This window comes from Chiloscyllium plagiosum, chromosome 35, assembly GCF_004010195.1.
Source record: "Chiloscyllium plagiosum isolate BGI_BamShark_2017 chromosome 35, ASM401019v2, whole genome shotgun sequence".
NCBI classification, from domain to species: Eukaryota; Metazoa; Chordata; class Chondrichthyes; order Orectolobiformes; family Hemiscylliidae; genus Chiloscyllium; species Chiloscyllium plagiosum.
In genome coordinates this window covers 9,581,278-9,603,454 of record NC_057744.1, presented here as the reverse complement: position 1 = coordinate 9,603,454, position 22,177 = coordinate 9,581,278, and the positions used below count along the sequence as shown (strand labels likewise).

The 22,177-nt window shown below is 41.8% G+C and overlaps 1 protein-coding gene across 5 annotated transcripts in view; it reads right to left on the bottom strand.

Annotated features, from left to right (window-relative positions):
* The window catches only part of sidt2 (SID1 transmembrane family, member 2), a 92,529-nt gene that overhangs the window by 30,130 nt on the left and 40,222 nt on the right, over window positions 1–22,177 (bottom strand). Inside the window, exons 9-14 of one of the 5 annotated variants that reach the window (XM_043676617.1) lie at window positions 20,206–20,299; window positions 16,427–16,482; window positions 14,127–14,138; window positions 5,539–5,616; window positions 4,173–4,244; window positions 2,525–2,581 (exon numbers count right to left, since the gene is read on the bottom strand). In XM_043676617.1, the coding sequence (XP_043532552.1) occupies window positions 2,525–2,581; window positions 4,173–4,244; window positions 5,539–5,616; window positions 14,127–14,138; window positions 16,427–16,482; window positions 20,206–20,299 (369 nt within the window). The remainder of the gene's footprint in view (window positions 1–2,524; window positions 2,582–4,172; window positions 4,245–5,538; window positions 5,617–14,126; window positions 14,139–16,426; window positions 16,483–20,205; window positions 20,300–22,177) is intronic. The other 4 variants (XM_043676620.1, XM_043676618.1, XM_043676621.1 and 1 more) reach the window with 4 other exon arrangements.

The following is a 22,177-nucleotide window of genomic DNA, read 5'->3' as shown; positions in this document are numbered from 1 at the left end:
GAGTGACAGAGAGAGAGAGAGAGAGAGAGAAAGACAGAGAGAGAGAGAGAGAGGAACAGCGAGAGAGAGAGAGAGAGAGAGAGACAGAGAGACAGAGAGAGAGAGAGAGAGAGAGAGAGAGAGACACAGACAGACAGTGAGAGAAAGAGAAGGAAAATGTTTTGAAAATTATATTAGTTGCCCTGGCTCACAAAAAGGTGTTTTGTCATTGGAATGAAAGCTCAGCTCATGTTCTTATGTTTCTCACCATCTTCCTTATCTATTTCACTCTCCAGAATCTTACAATCACTTGAAACCTGTTTATAGCATCTATGGTAATGTTCTTCCACAAGAACATTACTACCCATAAGGGAGGAGTTCCAATGGGCAGTTCTGCTTAGGTAGCAGTAACTGCCTCATTTTTACCTCCTACCCTGGGATTTGACTGCTTCACTGCAGCTAACGATTTTGTGAATTCTCTTCTTAAACCTTGATGCTATAATTACATAATCCGCAACCACACATTTTCAAGCAACATAACCTCACCAATTTAGTGAGTTTCCAAGGAAAGCAAAGGGTCTGCAAGGTTTATTGCATTTTTGTGACTGAATGATTGGAAATGACAATCAGTATTGGGTGCACAGACTTAGCAAGTTCAATTTTAAATGCATTAGTATTCCCCCAAATCAGCCAATATCACACAGGCCAACCCATACACCAGACAAGTTCATATGGCTTTTACTTTAGCTTCTCCCCGCCAACCCCATCACTACCTCCTCATACCTACATAACAGCCCTGTTCACATCCATCAACATCAACCTGGCCAGGGAAACACTGACCACACTATTAGAAGAACCAAAGACACATAGACCAAACACCACCAACTTCATCAGCAAGGACAATATCACCAAACTAGTGGACCTATGCCTTACCACCCACTTCACCTTCAACAACAAATCCTAACAACAAACCAACAAAACACCAAGTGATCTCCGATAGCAGAGGCAGTAATGCAGACTTGAACAAACAGCTCTGCCAACCATCCAACCCAAACTTTAGGTTTGCTACGTGGATGACACCTTTGTCATCACTAAACAAAACAAATTAGAGGAAACTTTCAAGACCATCAATAATACCCTCATTGGCATAAAATTCACTAAAGAGGAGGAAACCAACAACAAGCTGCCATTCCTAAATGCACTGGAGTGAACAGCCAATGGGGAACTTCAAACCAGCATCTACAGGAAAACAACACATACAGACCAAATATTGAACTACAGAAGCAATCATCCCAACACCCACAAACGAAGCTGCATTAGAACATTATTTCAATTAGCCACCACACACTACAGCACAGAGGAACTATGAAGAGCAGAGGAAAATCACGTAAACAGTGTATTCACAAAGAACGAGTACCCAATGAACACAGTCCGCCAATTTCTCAGCAACAAACCCAAACAAGCAGACAAAATGCATCCAGAAACCCTAGCCACTCTCCCCTACATCAAAGACATCTCAGAAATGACTGGCAGACTACTCGGATTCCTTGGCATCACGGTAGCCCACAAACCCACCAACACACTAAAACAGCAGCTAATGAATTTGAAAGACACTATACAGACAACAAGCAAAACTAATGTCAATTACAAAATACTTTGCAAGAACTGTAACAAACACTACATTGGACAAACAGGCAGAAAACTAGTCACCAGGATACGTGAACATCAACTAGCCATAAAAAGGCATGACCCTCTCTCACTAGTATCTTTACATACAGATGAGGAAGGACACCACTTCAACTGTGACAACACATCCATCCTAGGACAATCTAAACAGAGACACACAGTAGAATTCCTAGAAACATGGCACTCCAACCAGAACTCTATCAACAAACACATTGACTTTGATCCTAACCACATAAATAAAAAGCGGGCCATACCACCAGTGCTTTCCCGGAGGCTCACTGATGAGGTTACCTAGTACGGTGATGAAACATCTGAAATTGAACCTTGCAGCTCAGTGAGCAAAGCTACATCCACTACCTCCTCCTGTCATTCAAATATTCTCCACTTCTGAAGTTACTGAGTTTTACTCGGATTCCACTTCCAGGAAGAGGTCACTCACCAGCATCTGTAAACCTCTGGGGACCATCATATTTTAGCCCTTGGGCACTGCCTATGCACTTTCCAGAGAACTAGGGAAGGCTAACAATCAAACGTGGCACTATGGCTGATTTCAATCTGCCCTAGCCCTCCCTTTCAATGTCCAGCTAATCAGCATTATTTTAATCCAGCCTCAAACCCTAGAGCAAAACGTAGTTGGATACAAAAGCGTATCCCCAAACTGATATTACTGAATAAATTACGCCCAAACAAAACTGCCAATTGTGTGAGCATTGGTCGTGTGAAACTGCTAAGTCTGTGCTTCAACATGACAATGGGATTAAAGAATCAGGGGCATGTTGATCAAATCATCACTGTACATTGATTGTCTTGTGATTCTTTTTGCAGAAGAGAACTGTTTATGTTCTTATAAAAACACTACCAATATCGAAACCTCTCAGACGAATACAGAAGTTCTGCTGTTTGAATTGGTCTTGTCCTGTTGAGTAAAAAGCAGTTTTAGGGAAAGTTAAACAGTGGATCAGAATGAGAGTACCTAGACACATCCTTGGAGCCAGACAAATCAATAACATGATTGTAGATCAACTGGTTTTAGTATAATCTCCTCATACATTCCATTAACTCCGACAAAAACACTCCGGTGATCTGAATGTGCTTTCCACACTCAATCCTTAATGCGCCTGCTTCTCTACCTCATTACTAATATAAGATCTTGTGGCACAGTAGGTAGCATTTTAGGACTTGATCTCCACTGAAAGCAAATCATAATATGGTCAAACACTCTGGTTATCAATTTGTAAACCCTTCTGATTATTAGGTAACTGTACATTTCCTGGTCAGTTCAAGTGTGTGGTAGCTACAGTACAACATAATCACAGAATCCCTACAATGTGGAAGCAGGCTCTCCAAAGAGCCCAGCCCAACACCCCTACCCAATGCCTGCAGCCTTGCATTCCCCATGGCTAAACCATCTAGCCTGCACATTCCTGGATAATGGCAGTTTCCCACGGCCAATCCATCTATCCTGCACATCTTCGGACAGTGGGAGGAAGGCAGAGCACCCAGAAGAAACCCACACAGACACAGGGAGAATGTGCAAACTCCACACAGACAGTCATCAGAGGCTGGTGTAGACCCCGCTCCCTTGCACTGTGAGGCAGAAGTGAGCCACTGTACTACCCTATGCCTCCCCATTAAAATAAAATTGCACACTCAGGTCCCTCATGTGAGCAAGCGCCATCCTTCGTCCAAGGGCTTAGCATATACACACCCACACACATCGCCAAACCTGTCTTCTGAAACCCATGAGATATATCCCTTCTGAACAATGGTCACACTGGACTCGAAATGTTAACTCTGTTTCTCTCTCCACAGATGCTGCCAGATCTATTCCCCACTCCTGTCCTAATCACTTCTTCCTAATCCTGTCCTAATCACTTCTTCCTAATCCTGTCCTAATCACTTCTTCCTAATCTAAACCATCCTGTCAGTCAATTTAACTCCTCAATCAAAAACGGAACAGGGGGAACAAATATTCTCATTTCTGCTAGCCCTGGAGCTAATGCACTTATCTCAGGAGTGATGGAACAGTCACAGATACAGAGGACAATTTGTGCTCCATAGTGGTTTCTATTCAGTAGTGAATAAACTGCTGATTAAATGCATCATTAAAAGAAATAAACAGAATATTACAACAGCCTGCTCTCCGGAGTTGATGTGGTGGAATTTTTCATTGATCAACATTCTCTGCAGTTGCTGAAATGGTCAACGTGATGTCATCAGAACTTGCCAACTCTAATTGAACGTATTCCTGGAGAATATTTCCAATATTTCTGTAAATATTAATCTAAAAGTATTCGAAGAATGGGAAAGCACATCATTTTGAAGGGCCCATTATTTCCGATCAGTTTTGTTGACATCAGTGTCCTGGAAATTAAGAACATCATAGGAGCAGGAGTAGGCCATTCAGCCCTTCAAGAATGCTCAATGAAATATCCTGGCCCAAACTCTGAGAGCTAGATTGTGTATTGAGATGTGATGATAAATGGCAATCTGAGTTAATGCCTTACCCATGTAACCATAGGTGGAATCTGACTCCATGCTATCTGTGATTGCTTCAGATCCAAGAATGGAACCATTCTCTGCAAAATCCAAGGAAGATAAGAATTATAAAGTATCACACATATTTACCATACAGACCATTTAACCCAACAGTTCCATGCTGAATTCCATAAGGCTTTCTCCCAGTCTCTTATCTAATCCCACCAAAATAGTAAACTGATTATGTGATCTTCATGTAACTAACCTCAGTAACTAATCCCCTTTCTCCCAATCTGGGTCACAGTGAGTAGGGAATACCAGCATTCAGGAATTACTATCTACCAGTGGGACAGAGTGAGCCCAGCATTTGTGGGTCCTGATGAAAAGGTCAGTGAAGCTGTCACAAAGAGCTATCCACCCACTGCACAACTCAATTTCAGCAGAATACAGCAGATATTAGGAGTTGCTCAATAGAAACTGGTAGCATTTCAGATAATGCTTGGATGTTATAAATACAATAAGGTTGTGTTAGTTACTGGACAAGTAATTTAGAGGCCCGATGTAATCATCCGGCAGATATGATTTAAATCATGCCATGACCGTTTAAGAGATTTAATTCAGAATACAAGATATAGTATCAGAAAAAAAATGACAATGAAACAACCAGGTTCACTTTAGGGACGGGAATCTTCTATCCTTACCCAAATGCGACTCTGATTCCATACACCAACGTGGTTGACTCTTAACTGCTGTCTGAAGTTTAGCCTAACAAGGTGCTCAGTTGTAGCAATCCACAGCTAAGAACATGTTTGAAGAGAAAGGAGACCTACCAAATCCTGAGGGCATTTGAGAAGGATAAGAAATGGTGGCTTTGCCAATGAAGCCCACATCTCAAGGATGGGGTTTTTATTTTTAAACAAATTGCCAATTCTTGAAGAATCTGCTCCAATGGGCACAGGACAATGGGAGCAAGGATTAGAAAGTCAACCGTTTTAGTGATCGGAAAACTGAACACATTCCAAATCTAACCTCCATGCCAATCACAGTGACATTAAGCGAGATAAGTGGGTGGCACAGTGATTAGCACTGCTGTCTCACAGCGCCAGAGACCCAGGTTCAATTCCCGCCTCAGGCGACGGACTGTGTGGAGTTTGCACATTCTCCCTGTGTCTGCGTGGGTTTGCTCTGGTTTCCTCCCACAGTCTAAAGATGTGAATTGGCCATGCTAAGTTGCCCGTAGTGTTAGGTGAAGGGGTAAATGTAGGGGAATGGTCTGGGCGGGTTGGGCCGAAGGGCCTGTTTCCACAACGCAAGTAATCTAATCTAATAATGCTGTGGGAGCATTCTCAATATGTTTCACATTAGCTCTAATATGTTATTAATCACTGGTCTTACCAAAGGAGCCATAGCTTTGACACGCTGAGCTTCCAGTGTAGAGATCAGGGCTCTGGGGGGTGTAACTACCAGCTGAAACTGAACAGACACTCAGTTTTAATCACTAAATCATAGAATGGTTATAACACAGAGGAGGCCATTCTCTGCTGATCCTCTGTAGGAACAATTCACCTAGTGTTACTGTCCCATCTTTTTGCTGTAATTTTGGATTATGATGCAATTCCATTGTGAAAGCCTTAACTAAAGCTGCCTCTACCATATTTTCACAGAGTACTTTTCAGATCCTAATTATTCGCGTGTGAAAAGTTTTTCTTTATGTCACCTTTACTCCTTGTGCAAATTACCTTGAATTGGCACCCTCTGGTTCTCAATATGTTCACCAATGGAGACAATCTGTCCCTAACTACTCAGTGGAGAAAGTGAGGACTGCAGCTGCTGGAGATCAGAGCTGAAAATGTGTTGCTGGAAAAGCGCAGCAGGTCAGGCAGCATCCAAGGAACAGGAGAATCGACGTTTCGGGCATGAGCCCTTCTTCAGGAATGATTCATTGCATCCTTCTCTTTTCCCAAGGAGAAGTTCCTACTTCTTTTGACCTACTTACATGATTCCACAATCCTCACAATTGTTTGTTCTGCACCCTCTCTGATGCCTTCCCAGCCTTTCTGAAATACCGTGCCCAGAACTGGCCATGATATTCTAGTTAAGGCTGAGCTACTGTTTTATACGAGTTTAACATCATATACCTCACAGTGATCTTGGCCAACTGCACCTGCCCTGGGTCACTAAAGAGAAACATATAACTTACTACATGTGATTACAGACTCACAGCAATGTGGTTGATTCTTAACTGTCCTCTGGGAAGGGCAATAAATATTGGACTACCCAGCAACACCCACATCCCATGAGCAAATGAAACTGATAACATGAAGGCTTCCTCTCTCTAAAGGTTGAAAAGATGCCCGTGGTGAAATTGTCTTCACTGGTGGCACAAACTAGTGACAGTGAATTAGCAACTTGCCCTTCACCTGAGCCAAGTCATTTTTCCAGTCACTTCACTGGAAAGAGACATTCAGTTGTGGTGTGAGATGGGATCCTGGTTCATTCACGCCTGTTTAGTCTCACAGGTGAAGGCCAATTTTCTTTTAGTATGTGGCTTGATGCCATGCTATGAGTTCATGCTCGACTGGAGGGCACACAAAGTCAACAACTGTCTTCAGGCTTAGGCGTCAAAGTAATTCATTAATACTAAATACTAACAACAGTGACTAACGAACCTAAAAGATCCATTAGATACTACCAGCAAAACTAATGTCACTTACAAAATACAATGCAATAACTGTAAAAAAACACCACATCGGACAAACAAGTGGGAAACTGGCCACCAGGACACACGAATACCAACTCGCCACCAAACTACACGACCCATTATCGCTAGTTTCGATATATACAGACAATGAAGGACACTACTTTGACTGGGATAACACACACATCCTTGGACAGGTGAAACAAAGACATGCACGAGAGTTCTTAGAGGCATGGCATTCTAACCAGAACTCCCTCAATAAACACATCGATTTAGACCCCATCTACCTCCCCTTGAGAAAAAGAACTGGAAATGACATCACCCATCTTAAGAAACCAAGACTTAGAAAGAGAGAGGTGGGACATACCACCAGCACTTCACTGGAGACTCTCACTGATGATGTTACCTAGTCATGGTGACGAAACATCTGAAAACAAACCTTCCAGCTCAGCGAGCTAACTTGCATACATACTAAAAGCTCCTATACATCTTTCTCACTGATATACCAGTCTCTGATTTATAGATACTTTTGGTAAGGTCTGAACTACTTTCCTCATCAGTCCATGTCCATATACTCTCAAACATTTCTCAGGTCCAGTGTTTTGCAGTGAGAGGACGGTTCCCCTGTCTCGGAGTAGATGGCACAGTCTCAGAATAAAGGGCCATCAATTTAAGGTTGAGATGAGGAAGACTTTCTTCTCTCAGAGGGCCTGTGAGCTTTTGGAATTCCTTGCCACAGAGAACTTTAGGGGTGTGGGGCACAAGCCTCCTTTACTTAAGGTTGAGATAGACAGAATCTGTACAGCAATGAAGGGGACATGAGGAATACTGGATCAGCCATAATCCTAATAAATGGTGGAGCAGACCCACGGGCCAAACAGCCGACTCCTGTTGTTATTTCTTATTGTCTTACAGTCTTCCTTCCAAGAGTTCTAACACCACCCACTCCCTGTGATTGCTAGGATTAGCTATTAGCGTATGACCTGCTTTGGCTGTGCATTAAGACAATGAGTTTCTTATCTTATGATCAAATTGGCCAGTGAATGAGACATTGAGCTTCTACAAGGACACATCAGATTGAGGAACATGTGCAGGTCCATGTGAGGCCCATCATCACCATTAACTAATTCAATGCTTCCAATAAACTAATTATAAAGACACAGCGAGACCACACAGCTTCAGCAACAAGAGACACAACAAGATAACTAACCATGTCTGATTGCAAGGCTGAGAAATCAATAAGCATTCCATTACTTTACGCCAGTTTCAAATTCCCATTTTGCAGGCTGCAGCCACCTTCCATTTACCGTGGAGGTGCAATCCTTTTACACGTACGTCCCTCACCAGGATGGTCTCCGCTTCTTCCTGGAATAAAGGCCTGAACCATCCCTATCGACCTCCGCATGGACGAACAACTTTTTTTTTAACTCCTGTCATTTTCTTCAGGCCAGCGGGGTAGTCATGGATACCCACATGGGCCCCAGTCCAGCCCATCTCTTTGTGGAATATATGGAACATTCCTTGTTCCAGTCCTATTCCAGCTTCCACCCACAATTCCTTCTCTGGTATATCGATGATATCATCGGTGCTGCTTCCCTCTCTCCTCCAGAATTGGAAAAGTTTATCAATTTTGCTTCCAATTTCCACATCCACCTGGTCCATTTTTGATCTCTCCCTTCCCTTCCTTGACATCTCTTCCATTTCTGGGGATAGGCTGGCTAAGAATATCCAGTACAAACCTACCGGTTTCCACAGTTACCTTGACTCTACATCCTCACACCTCGCTTCCAAGAAAGACTTTATTCCATTCTCCCAGCTCCCCCATGTCTGTCACATTTGCTCTGGTGATGCCAACTTCAACAAGGGAGCCTCTGAAATGTCTACCTTCTTCCTCAACCGAGGATTCCCCAGCACCATTGTTGACAGGACCCTCAGCTGGGTCCGACCCATCTACCACACTTATGTTTCTCTTCCCTCCTGCATCAGCGATAGGGTTCCCCTTGTCCTCGTCTACCATCCCACCGGCATCCTATTCCTGAGGATTGTTAGCCACCATTTCCACCATCTCCAGCAAGATGCTACCACCAGACACATATTCTCCTCCCATGCCTTGTCAGCCTTCTGTAAGGACCATTCCCTTTAGGAGACTCTGGTGCTCTCTTCCTTCACTCTCAACAACCCCCTACAGCCTCCCTGTACCTTCCCCTGTGCATTCCCTTCCTCCCTTCTCACTATCCAAGGGCTCAAGCACACCTTGCAGGTGAAGCAATGCTTTACCTGCACTTCAGGCAATCTAATCTACTGCATTTGCTGCTCACAACGTGGTCTCCTCTACATCGGGGAAACAAACGGTAGACTGGGTGACCACTTCACAAAACATCTACATTCTGTCTGCAAAAAAGATGCTGAGCTTAGAATCACCTGCCACTTCATCACCCTGTACCCTGGTCAACATCTCTGTCTCAGGCTTAATGCAGTGCTCCAGTGAAGCTCTGTGCAAGCTGGAAGAACAGCACCTCATTTTATGCTTGGAGACCCTGCAGCCTCCTGGACTCAATATTGAGGTCAATAACTTTAGAGCTTGAGCTCTCCCATGTCCTTATCCTCAACCTCCACAAAACAGCCCTTATTAACACATAGCCTGCCATTATGCACTTTACTTATTGTTAGCCACTATCAGTCTCCATTAACAACTATTCACCCTCCAGCCAGATCATTATCCACTCCTTTGGGCTCTATCCTCACCCATTGTTCACTTCTTACGCACCCCTCCACCCTATCTTCTATATATAAACTAACACTGGATGTAGATTTGCTCGCTGAGGTGGAAGTTTCATTTCCAGACGTTTCATCACCCTACTAGGTAGCATCTTCAGTGGGCCTCCAGGTGAAGCACTGTTGAGGCTGAAGATGTTATCTAGTAGGGTGATGAAACGTCTGGAAATGAACCTTCCAGCTCAGCAAGCAAACCTACATTCAGAACCTCAACCTGAGCTACACATCTTCTCAAAACTCGCTATAAACTGACATTTTCCTGGCTACCATCAGTTCTGAGGAAGAGTCATTCGACCCGAAACATTAACTCTGATTTCTTTTGAAAGATGCTGCCAGACCTGCTGAGTGTTTCCAGCAACTTCTGTTTTTGTTCTGTCAGAACAATCTGGATCAGTTTACAAATATATGAGTATTCTTCCCTAAAATGTTTGGCAAAGCAGGCAAGTTAGATGTGGGCCAGGGACCCCTCACTCAAATGGCTCAATAATGGATTTTGACCCAAGGCAAGTCCATTCTGTCAGGTGTTGAAAGCAAACTAAACAATATATTCTAGAAAAAAAGTGGGTTGATCTTATTGTGGTGTCTACAAATAAGGGTGTGTCTAGCTCATAGATGTGAGTGGAGATAATTTCACTTGAGGTGTGATGAGAGTTGTGTGATATAGACAGTTTGGATTTCAAAATAGTGACATATGCGTGCTGGCTACTTGTATGAAATAAAGAAGAAATACGAGATCAGATAGTCCTTCCAGAACATTGTCCTCATCCAATATGGTTCAGGGAGCATGTAATTGTGCTTTCTGCAGTGTTAGTTGGAAAATAAACATTGTATCCCATCAACCTGTTCACAGACATTATTACACATCTCTGGAGCAAGTGGGACTTAAATTTAGATTTCCTGGGTCTGAGACAGGGCCACTACCACTGCACCGCCAGAGCCCTAACAAGATAGGATGTGTGTACTGTGCTGATTTAACATGGGTGGCTAAATATTGAAGCCATTAGATTGTTTTCAGTTCTGAATAATCAAGGATTCATTCTAGTTTAGAAAACTCAAGAGGCTGAAACAGTTAAAGGCTATTTGGAGGAGACCGGACTGGGGTCAGAAACAGTTTCATTTCCCTCTTAGAAACAAGTTTCTTTTAAACTGTTCAGGGGATTCACCAATACATCAATATTTTTGATTGTGAAACTCCCAAACCCAAAAGCGTTTGTTTAAAATCTACAAGTTATAAACAGCTGAAACTTTCAATTTTGACAGCATTTGTGTGAGGGCTCGTGTAGTGCAGTGGTAATGTCCCTACCTCTGAGCCAGGAGGGCTGAGTTCAAGTCCCACATGTACTAGTTGTATGTAAAACCACCTCTGAACAAATTGGTTAGAAAAATATCTGAGTGTTTGTGTAAGATTATTCCATAGTTTACGGGACAGAAACTGGGGAGTCCATGGAATGGACAATATCGAGAATAGGTTGAAACTGTGTGTTGTCAAACTGTTAACCATATTCATAATATAATAGATTGAAATAGCTTGGTGTTTCATTTACTTCTTCTTTTGTGTAATTTTTTGTTCTGTTGTTACAAAATGTCTGCAGTCTTGTGTGACGATATTTCAGTGATTGATCACCACGTTAATTAAAGTAATGAAAGTATATGATTTATCAAACCAGATTTCATTCTGGGATCTACCTTGTCCAGTCATACCATGAGCTAGAATGAAAATAGTGGGAAGCCCAAAACTCAGTGACCTATGACCTAACTACACAATAAAACAGAGAATTTCAGTGCTCCCTCCCCTGACATTATTAATGATTCTGTCATTAACTACTTTAGACCCACTCTCTGGAAGTCACAGAGTCATAGAGACGTACAGCATGGAAACAGACCCTTCAGTCCAACCTGTCCACGCCAACCAGATATCCCAATCCAATCTAGTCCCACCTGCCAGCACGCGGCCCATATCCCTCCAAACCCTTCCTATTCATATACCCATTCAAATGCTTCTTAAATGTTGCAATTGTACCAGCCTCCACCACATCCTCTGGCAGCTCATTCCATACACGTACCACCCTCTGCGTGAAAAAGTTGCCCCTTAGATCAAGTCCTCCCTGAACTATTCCATCTTCCTCCCTTCCTTAAAATTGATCTGTTTGACCAAATCTTTGGACACCCTTTCTCATGTCTCATTATCTGTCTTGGCATCCATTTGTACCTAATTATTCCTCTGTTAAATATGAACACTGTACACTATATAAGCATATAAGCAAATGTCAGGAAGAAATGTGTTTCATTAAGTTACTAAGGTTCCCATATTCCTTTCCATTTCTGAGGTTCAATAGTAATATTGTGTTATCCCATCCCCTTCATGAAGACATTGGTCTATGCAATGCATGAATAGTGTACAAGGAATTTCAATGAAGATCTATTAATGTCTACAATCTCTCATTACATTATCATAGACAGACTCCCAGGTATCATTTAGTCATGACACATGAACAGGGCATTGAAAAAACCAAATGCAATCAGAACACAAAGTGTCCTTTCTTGCCAGTACAATATATTTGAGAAATAAAACACTGGAGAGCACATTAACTCCATTTCCACTTTACAACAGGAGGGCAAGGAATAGTGTGAGCGTAACTGGTCAATACTAACATCGGGTTACTGTGGGGTATACACCTACAAATCTCATGAAGCAAGTAACACAAGTTAACTTTAAAAAAGCTCAGTATTCAACTGGATAAGGGTGCTATCTTGTTTTTTGTGTAAAGCCAGCCCGGCGAGTGTAACTTTGTTTATCTTTTTTGCTACACATGTTACCACAAGTTGTCCCAACTATATCCAGCTCTTTCTGCATTATCTGAACAGCGCATTTTAACTCTAGCCTCGAGAGAGTACTTATATTGCATCAGTATGACTTATTCTATTTCCTGAACCATTCACTCTGGTCTTCCTATTTGACAACACAGGTCAATTTTGTGTCAATTAGTCAAGAATTATGGGCAATTTTACTGTACTGGTCTGAGAATGGTCTCCATTATTTCACTTAAACCACTAACAGTCAACATAAAATCAGAAACGGAAATTACTCTGGGCTGTTCTAATGTGATTAGAATTTATTTCATCTATCTCTTTGTTTTCGTTGGGTGGAAGAACAAGGAATGTAACAGAGAATATCCTGAAATACAGTAGACTGTTAAATATGAAATAGTAGCATATGACCAAAGCTTTGGACTACTTCAATAATTTCTAGACTCAGAATAACTGTTTCCAGTTTTGACAAACATCTGCTTAACCTATTCCTGTGAGTTTCATTTCTCCATTATTTTGTTGAAGGGTAAAATTAAGTGGGCATATTAAAATAAAAGATCAAAGGAAGCCATTTGAAAAAATTAAATGCTCATTTCCTAACAGCATAGGTAGTGGGGTCTATCTATCCTTTTATTTCACTTAATATTGGAGTTTGGTGTTCGCAACAAGATGTTATAAAAGACCTTGAACACAATAAAATGTTCCAAAGCACTTCACTAGGTCAAATATTAAACAAAATTTGACACTAAGCTACATAACGTGACTTGAGAAAAGGTGACCTGAAGGTTTGAAATACAGGTAGTTTGGGAGCTTAAATGGAAAAAGAGGCGGAGAGGTTTTCGGTGGGATTTTACACCCTACAGCCTTAGAGACATGGTCACCATTCACAGAATGATACAAATCAGGAACTAACCAGATTCCATGAGGAGCTTTTTAAATTAAAAAAAACCTTACATATTTTGACAGGATAGATTCAGATACATTGAAAAGTATTATTGACTGAAAATGTTTATATGAAAGAGACATGACACTCTCAATATAATGTCGTCATGTTTCAAGCAGGTTTTGTTTGCACTGACGGATAAGAGGGTGTGGTGGAGGTCAGATGTCAGCAAGAGAAACAGTAGCATTCATTAAAATAATGACAATGGAATTCACTGAAAACAACAAATGCTGGAGATCACAGCAGGTTAGGCAGCATCAAGGGTTCAGTACAGATTCCAGCATCTGCAGTAATTTATTGTTACAATGAAATTCAGTTAAAACATCACTGCTTATGATGATCAGTCATTTGCAATGATCATTTCCTCCTCCCTAGCTGTAATCAAAACATATCCTTTCAGTTCCATTTAGTTTTAATGATCAGCAAAGTTCAGGAGCATTGATCACATTAGGAGTCGCATTGCTTTTCTAATTATTCCTGTTTTCTCTTGGGACATGATTTTGTACCTTAGCAACATCCCATTTACTTGCATTTGCAGGATAAAAAACACTGGCTTTCCCTTCATCTTTTTTGAGGGTATGGGGCTGGTTGTAACAAAAAGAGACACACTGGCATTGTCTCCATCTTCCTATTACTTCTACACAAACATGTCTCAATGGCTGCTACCAAGATTCTGTTGGAATTGGATTGGACGTGAATCTGACATGATAACCAAAGTCTATTAAGCATTATCATTAGGTATTGCGAATTGAATCTTACCTAATAATGGATCTGCACATAAGAGAACAGCAGCCAGATAATAAAATGGAAAGAAGAATATAATTATTGCTGAGAATCACCAAGAGGAGAAACCAAACAGCAGTTAATCATCAGCTATTGTGAAGGCAAATGAAAAACAAACAAACCACAAATCATCAAAAGGCAAAGTTCATGCAGAAGAGGAAATAATTTAAATATATTTGCAGTAGCTGTCCCAGAGAGTTCCCTCAGAGTAGCAGGATGGGGTTTGATAAGAGATTTTCCTATCACTACTGGGATTATTCCATTTCACTCAAAATTCCCAAAGATCCCAAACATTAGCTTCAGGCAAAAAAAAGTTCTAATTTACATTGAACGGGCTTTTTGTCTCCAATTCGTCACTGTGCATGTTATGGTCAATTCAAACCAATTGCTCTGTTTAGGGTATCCTTGATGTCAAAGTGAGTGAGAATTGCCCAAATTTTAACATCAGGTTAGATGGCTGAATGTTAATCTGGAGGCAATTTGCTAAAGGACTTCCCATTTGGGTGCATTTTAACCTCAGCAGAAGATTGGAGAAAATTCTGCTAGCCCACATATTCATGTATCAACATGCTGGGGTGTGTTATGACATACTTCCAGGCCAGATGGGATTTGAAACCTGACCTCTGGGCCAAAGATAGGGGCCTTAACATTACATCACAATTTAACAAAAAACTTTTTGCTCTGTTTTTATGTTCTTGCCTTAAAGTGGATGCAACAAAGCTTCACTAGATTGATTACTGGGTTGTGGGAGCTGTCCTCTTAGGGAGATTGGGTAAAATAGGCCCATAATCTCTGCACTTTAGACAAATGAGAGGTATTGTGATTAACATTTTTCAGAGGACGTCAGAGGGCTGATACTGAAAAGCTATCCTCTTTGGCTAGAGTGGTCTCTGAGATCACACTGTCAGGGAAAGGGGTTAGACTGGGATGGAAAGGAATTCCTTTACATGGTGAATTTCTGGCATCTTGTCCCCCCCAGAGAGTTCAGAGATTGATAGAAGGTGAATCCTGGGAATACAGGGACAGCACAGGTAAGTAGAGCTGATCTGAAGATCAACTGTGACTTCATTAAATGGTGGAGAAGGCTCGAGGTGGGACGATGGCCTCTTCAAGTGTGTATTTCTCTGTTCCCAGGTTCAGCTAAAGTGACAATGTGCCAATCAGGAGAACACCACAACCCCCTGCCCAGCAAGAAAAGGTGAAAGCCCAGGACAGTTTGCAAAGGTTTCACCCTCTCCAAAATAAGACAGCCTCCAGATGGAGGGGAGACTTGACAGAAGTTTATAAATTTATGAGATGCATAGATATAGACTGATGGTCAGAATCTTGTTCCCAGAGTTGAAATGTCTAATACTAGGGGGAATGCACTTAAGGTGAGAAGGAGAAAGTTCAAAGAAGATGTAAGGGGCAAGGTTTTTAAACACAGAGAGTGGTAGGAGTCTGGAACATGCTGTCATGGGTGGTGGTGGAAGCAGATATGATAGAGATGTTTAAGGGACTCCTTGATAAGCACATGAATACACAAGAATGGAGGGACATGGACCAAGGGCAGACCGAAGGGATTAGTTTAATTCAGCACAACATCATGGGCCAAAGGGCCCATTCTTATCCTGTACTGTTTTACGTTCCAAAAAGCAAAACTGTTGGAAAAACTCAGCATCTGTGGAGAGAAAACAGAGTTAACGTTTTGGGTCCAGTGACCCTTCCTCAGCACTGATTGCAGCTGGGAAAAGATTGTTTATGCTGAAGAGGAGGTGGGGGAATGGGGGAGGAGTAAACGATAGGTGGAGATGGAGCCCAGCGAGACAGAACAGCAGATGGGCAGACAAAGGATTGGATAAAAGTCAGACTGGGAGAATCAATAGCTGCTAATGGGGAGCATTAAACCTGCTGAGTTTTCCCAGCAATTTCTGTTTTTTTTGTTTCTGATTTCCAGCATTCGCAATTATTTGGGTTTTTCTTTTGTCTGGTGGATCAGCCTGGACTTGGCTCATTATGTGCATTCATAGCCCACTGACACCCAGGCCAACAATGCATCTGTATGCCTGTAATTCATCCCTGCACACATATCCTGCACATGGAACAGCTACAGGCTGTTCAATCTTCAAAGGGGTCTTTGGGCACTTCAGAGTAGGAAATGGTCACCTGACAACAGGTGTGGAGAACGACAGAAAGGATTATCTATTCATATCTGCTGGATGTAAACATGCAGAAAATACAAGAGAAAGTCCCTACTGACTCTTTCCAAAACAGAGTAATAGGTGATTCTTAGTTACCACACTGATCAGATGAGATACTTTTCCCCAGAAGTCTCTCTCTCTTCTTTTGCTGTCTGATGAAAAAAAAACACATTCATTAGATATTGGAAGTCCTTATTTTAAAGGAGGAATAATGTTTACAATGATCATTACAGTGTCTCTGGACTACAAGACACTAAAGTGCTGAATATGCTCCAATGTCCCAATATTATCTACCCAGTCATACACTAATAGTTTTGAAATAGCTCTTCGGAGGCTGGTATCCCATCACCATATCACCCTTTATTTACACATGTGCAGTATATGCACTCTGACCAGCTACCTCAGAGCCGGTGCCTGGAGTGAGGAGAATCCCTGAGACTCCTATTTCTATCTGTTAGCAGGGCTCCCTGATTGGCCCAGGTTAACAGACCCAATCAGGGAACTCATACTCAATGAGATCCACCTGGCCAACCTGATTCTGACCACTACAAATATAAAAACTAACAGTCACTGGGTAAACCAGACTAACTGGGACATCAAACTAACTAACCAGTTAGACTGAGATGAGAAAGAATTTCTTCATGGTGAATTTCTGGAATGTTCCACCCCACAGAGCTCAGAAATTGACAGAAATTAACGAGGGTAACAAACCAACTGAGGCAGGTATTGTTCAGGTATTAAGGGACAGATATTTTGTCTTGCAAATTCAAACAAAACCAGATTTTCTCTTCCTTGAAACTGCTGATTGCACATCAGCCCAAGTCAAATCTTTGCACTTCTCTGAAAATGGAAATCATCCTCTTAAAAATGTGGGTCAGTGACATCCACTCAGACATTAAAATATCTTTGAGACTTTTTCTCTAATATTTTCTCCTTCCCATTCCAAAAGCACCATGACTCTATGATTCTATGTGTGAACACACACACAGGGAGTGTCACTGTAGAGAAATAGACACATAGGACTCCGGGCTTTGCACCCATGAAAGGGCTTCCATTATATCAGACAGCAGCTCCAATGGCAGTGAGCGTCTGGTAACAGCTGAAAGAGGACAAGATTTTGAGATAAAATGGATGTTTGAGAGGTGGTTTGTGGTGGGGTCAGGGTAAGGTTCAAATTGGCTGTGAGAGAGCAGTGGCCCCAGAAGTGAGGTGCAAACCTGTTCCTTCCTTCCAACTCGACAGTCAGAGGTCTTAAAATAAAACAAAAAATGCCGATGTTGGAAGTCTGAACCAAAACCAGAAAATGCTAGAGAAACTCTGCAGGTCTGGCAGCATCTGTGGAGAGAGAAACTGAGTTAACACAGGACATGAGACATTAACTCTGTTTTCTCTCCTCAGGTGCTGCCAGAATTGCTGTGTTCCCCCAGCACTCCCTGTTTTTGTTTCAGAGATATTATGTTTACTTTGGGATAATTCCAATAGTTTACAGGCAGTACTTCCTCAGGCCTGTTTAATCCTGCTTCTTTCCTCTCTGCTAAGTATAATCAAAAACTTGTTGTTTCACTGACAGCCTGCAGATATCATGTTAACGAGGACAAGTTAGGCTAGAGGTCAGTGTGGTTTACCTGAATGTTCACCAAAATCACAGGGAGCCTCCAGGAACCACTGGGCCCTCATTTATTTATACATAGGGCCTTAGAATGGACAAATATAAGTATATAAGTTAGCTCACTGAGCCGAAAGGTTTGTTTTCAGATGTTTCGTCACCATGTCTAGGTAACATCATCAGTGAGAGTCTCTGGTGAAGCGCTGGTGGTATGTCCCGCCTCTCTATTTAGTGGTCTTGGTTTCTTCAGGTAGGTGATGTCATTTCCTTATTTTTCAAGGAAACGTGGATGGGATCTAAATGGATGTGTTTATTGATGGAGTTAAGGTTAGAACGCCATGCCTCTAAGAATTCTCGTGCATGCCTTGGTTTCGCCTGTCCTAGGATGTGTGTGTTATCCCAGTCAAAGTGGTGTCCTTCTTTGTCTGTATGTATAGAAATTAGTGATAGTGGGTCATTTTTTAATTGTCACATGCATTTGGAAAAATGCAGTGAAAAGTGTTTTGTCCTCACAATCTGGTGCCATTTTGGATTACAAAATGATTAAAAAGAAATTACTTAAATGGAGCTTGACCTTCTGTTTAATTGACAGAAAAATATAAAGGCAGAAATGTAAGAAATATCGTTCAGCTTTAGTCCTTCTTGGCTCCAGATTTCCTAAGGTCTCCAGAGTTTCTGTGAAGTGTTCTGGACCACAATAAGTCTCCATTCTAGGTCCAGGCAATGCCCTAAGAGTCCCAGGCACTGCAGCAGCTGTTGCCTCACTAACATCACTAGGAGTCCCTAGTCTGGGCCTAATGCCTCCATGAACCATTGCTACCTCACTACCTTCGCCACGAGTCCTGCTGCCAGCCTTCTCCACCACGACACCTCCTCGATATCATCTCTAGAAGGAGTATCTTCAGGTCGTGTTCTGTCAGCTAAAGGTTCTGTAACTTTGACCGCCATAAATCTTTCCACTGAATCCTGAAATTCTGGTACTATTCCATGCTCATATCATTTCCCAGCTTTGACATAATTTGCCTGTATCTTGATAGAACGTAGTGCTACATGATAGCATAGCCGAGATCTGAACATTTTATGGGTAAACTCAGACCCCACATTGCCATTCATGGAGTACAATGCTGGACTCCGACTTTCTAAGAATTTGTTGAGAGTCATACAGCACGGAAACAGACCCTTTGGTCCAACCCATCCATATTGACCAAGTTTCCCAAACCTAACCAGACCCACCTGCCTGCGTTTAGCCCACATCTCTCTAAACCTTTCTTATTCATGTACCTATTTCGAATGTCTTTTAAATGTTTTAACTGTATTTGCACCTACTACTTCCGCTGACAGTCCATTCCACACATGAACCACCATCTGTGTTAAAAAGTTGACCCTCAGGTCCCTATTAAATCTTTCTCCTTAAAAATATGCCCTTATTTTGAACTTCCACCCACCCTAGGGAAAAGACCTTTAGTATTCCCCTTACTTATGCCGCTCATGACTTTACAAACCTCAGTAAGGTTACCTCTTGATCTCCTAAGTCCAGGGAAAAAAGTCCCAACCTATCCAGCCTCTCCTTATATATCAAGACCTTCTGTCCTGGCAACATCCAGGTAAATCTTTCCTGAACCCTCTCTGATTTAATAAAATCCTTCCATGACTGGGCAACCAGAACTATACACAGTACACCAAACGTGGCCTCACTAATGTCCTGTACAAACTCAATATGTTGTCCCAACTCCTACATTCAATGCTCTGAGCAAGGAAGATAAGTGTGCTAAATATCTTCTTAACCACCCTGTCTCCCTGTGATCCAAATTTCAAAGGACTATGTACCCGAATTCATAGACCAAAAGCGAGGACCCTGAATGTCTATTTTCTTGGCTACACCAATAAGATGGATAAAAATTTGTATTTCCTACATACAGTCCCACTCACTATATTGCAGATTTAAACGCAAATACAATGTCTGGTAAATGGGTGTGGCTCATCAAATTTCTAGACTAGAGAATCATAACAAGAAGCAGTGTTGCTCTTGTCTTGTGATAGTAAACACACTCATTTCTAGAAGGATCTCTGCCCAACAACAGATTTCAGGGTGTGTGGAGCAGGTAGTGGAAAGGAACAGAAATATCTTGAATAGGCGCAAGTGTTATTCTCAATGATTTACAGACAAATATTTGTTCTCGGGTCTGGAAACAGCGTCTGAAGCAGCTGCATGGGAAAAATGGACACTGATTGTTGTCTAAGCCAGCAAAAGTGTTCCAAAGCCCCTTACCGACTGTGCTCCCAGCAAGCGATGAACAATGTGAGCAGGTAAAATGCCAGGAAAATTCCCAGACTGAACAACGTCCCTTTAACATAGGCCACAGCTGTCAAAGAGGAAAGCAGACTGAATTAGCAAGAGCCCTGCAATTACAGACCAATTTAACATTCCCAAAAAAATTGTACGATGTATAGAGCATCTCAAGATTAATGGAGATCTCAAACTGCTTTACAGCCATTGAAGTGTTTCTGAAGTATAGTCCCTGTTGTAATGTAGGAATGACACCAGCCAATATGTACACAGCAGGCTCCCACAGACATCATTGTGACAGTGTCTTTATAGTCTGTTTCTGCAGTCTTGATTGAGGAGTGAATATTGTCCAGGAAACCAAGAATAACTCCCCTGCTCATCATTAAATTGGTGTCATGGGATCTTTACATTTGCTTGGAAAGGGCAGAATGAGATTTCATTTAGCATCCCCTCTAAAAGACAATATCTCTGATAGTGCAGCATTCTCCGGGTACTGCATTAATTGGTCAGAGTGGATTTTTATACTCAACTCCCTGGAGTAGGACTTGAAGCTGGAAACCTCTGACTCAGAGACATAGCATCACACACTAAACAACGTAGGACATAAATTCAACAGCAACCAGGGCCTGGTGCGTATTCATTAATTTCCTTTAACAAAGAGCCACAATGCAATCCAATGTTTTTCTCAATATCATGCTCTAATGCACAATGAGGGAGGTGGGTCTCTTGAGTCCCCAGACACTAATCTCCTTTTTTAATAAATTCAATTGGACAGACCCAGTCATTTTGCCATATGCGGAGTAAAAGAAACAAATGGTTTCTCTTAAATAATGCCATTTTGACTTGCTGTGCAGTAGCTGGAATAATAGAACTCTTATGTCCTCACCAGCTCATAAATGAGGAAATAGAAGGGAGGGAGAAACGCAGGAAAATTACACTCACCAGAGAAATGGTACTGAACAGATTGCTGGAGTTGTGATCTGTTAAGTCCCCCACTCCAGTCCACTCAGACTTCATCTTCAGGTGGCCAGTGAGATAGTTTAATTTTCCAAAACTCCACTAATTTAGGGAAAGTTCCATTAGATTGGAAGATAATGAATGAACTCTTTTATTTAAAAAGGGAGACAGGAAACGAAAAACTACAGACCAGTCAGCTTGACACCTGTCGTAGGGGAAATGTAAGAAGCCATTTTTATAGCAGTTATTGCAGGGAGCTTAGAAAAGTTCACGGTAGCCAGGCAGAGTGGACATGGCTTTATGAGGGACAAATCATGTTTAACCAATCAAAACTGAAAGAACTGCGGATGCTGGAAATCAGAAACAAAAACAGAAATTACTGGAAAAGCTCAGCAGGTCTGTGAAGAAAAATCGGAGTTAAAGTTTCGGGTTGAGTGATCCTTCCTCAGAACTCAAACTGAAAGGTTAATTCTAATTTCTCTCCACAGATGCTGCCACGACTGATTGACTTTTCCAGCAAGTTATGTTTTGATGTTTAATCAAATGTTTGGAATTCTTTGAGGAAGTCATGTGTGCTGCCAATAAAGAGGAACCAGTGGATGTACTGTACTTAGGTCTCCAGAAGGCATCTGATAGGATGCCACATTAAAGGTTACTGTGGAAAAACAAGCTCATTATGTAGAGGGTAGCATATTAGTTGGGACTGAAGATTGACAGACTAACAGAAAGCAGGTGTACATGGGTCTTTTGCAGGTTGGCAAGATACTAACAAGCAGTATGCCAGAGGGATTGATACAGGGACCTCAACTGTTTACAGTTTACAGTTTATAAAATGACTTGGATGAAGCGATGGTTACCAAATCTGCTAATGATACAAAGATAGGTAGGAAGGTAATTTGTGAAGGGAACATAAGAAAGCAACAAAGAGGATATAGATAGGTGAGTGGGCAAAGATCTGACAAATGAGTATAATGTGGAAAGATGTGAAATTGGCCAT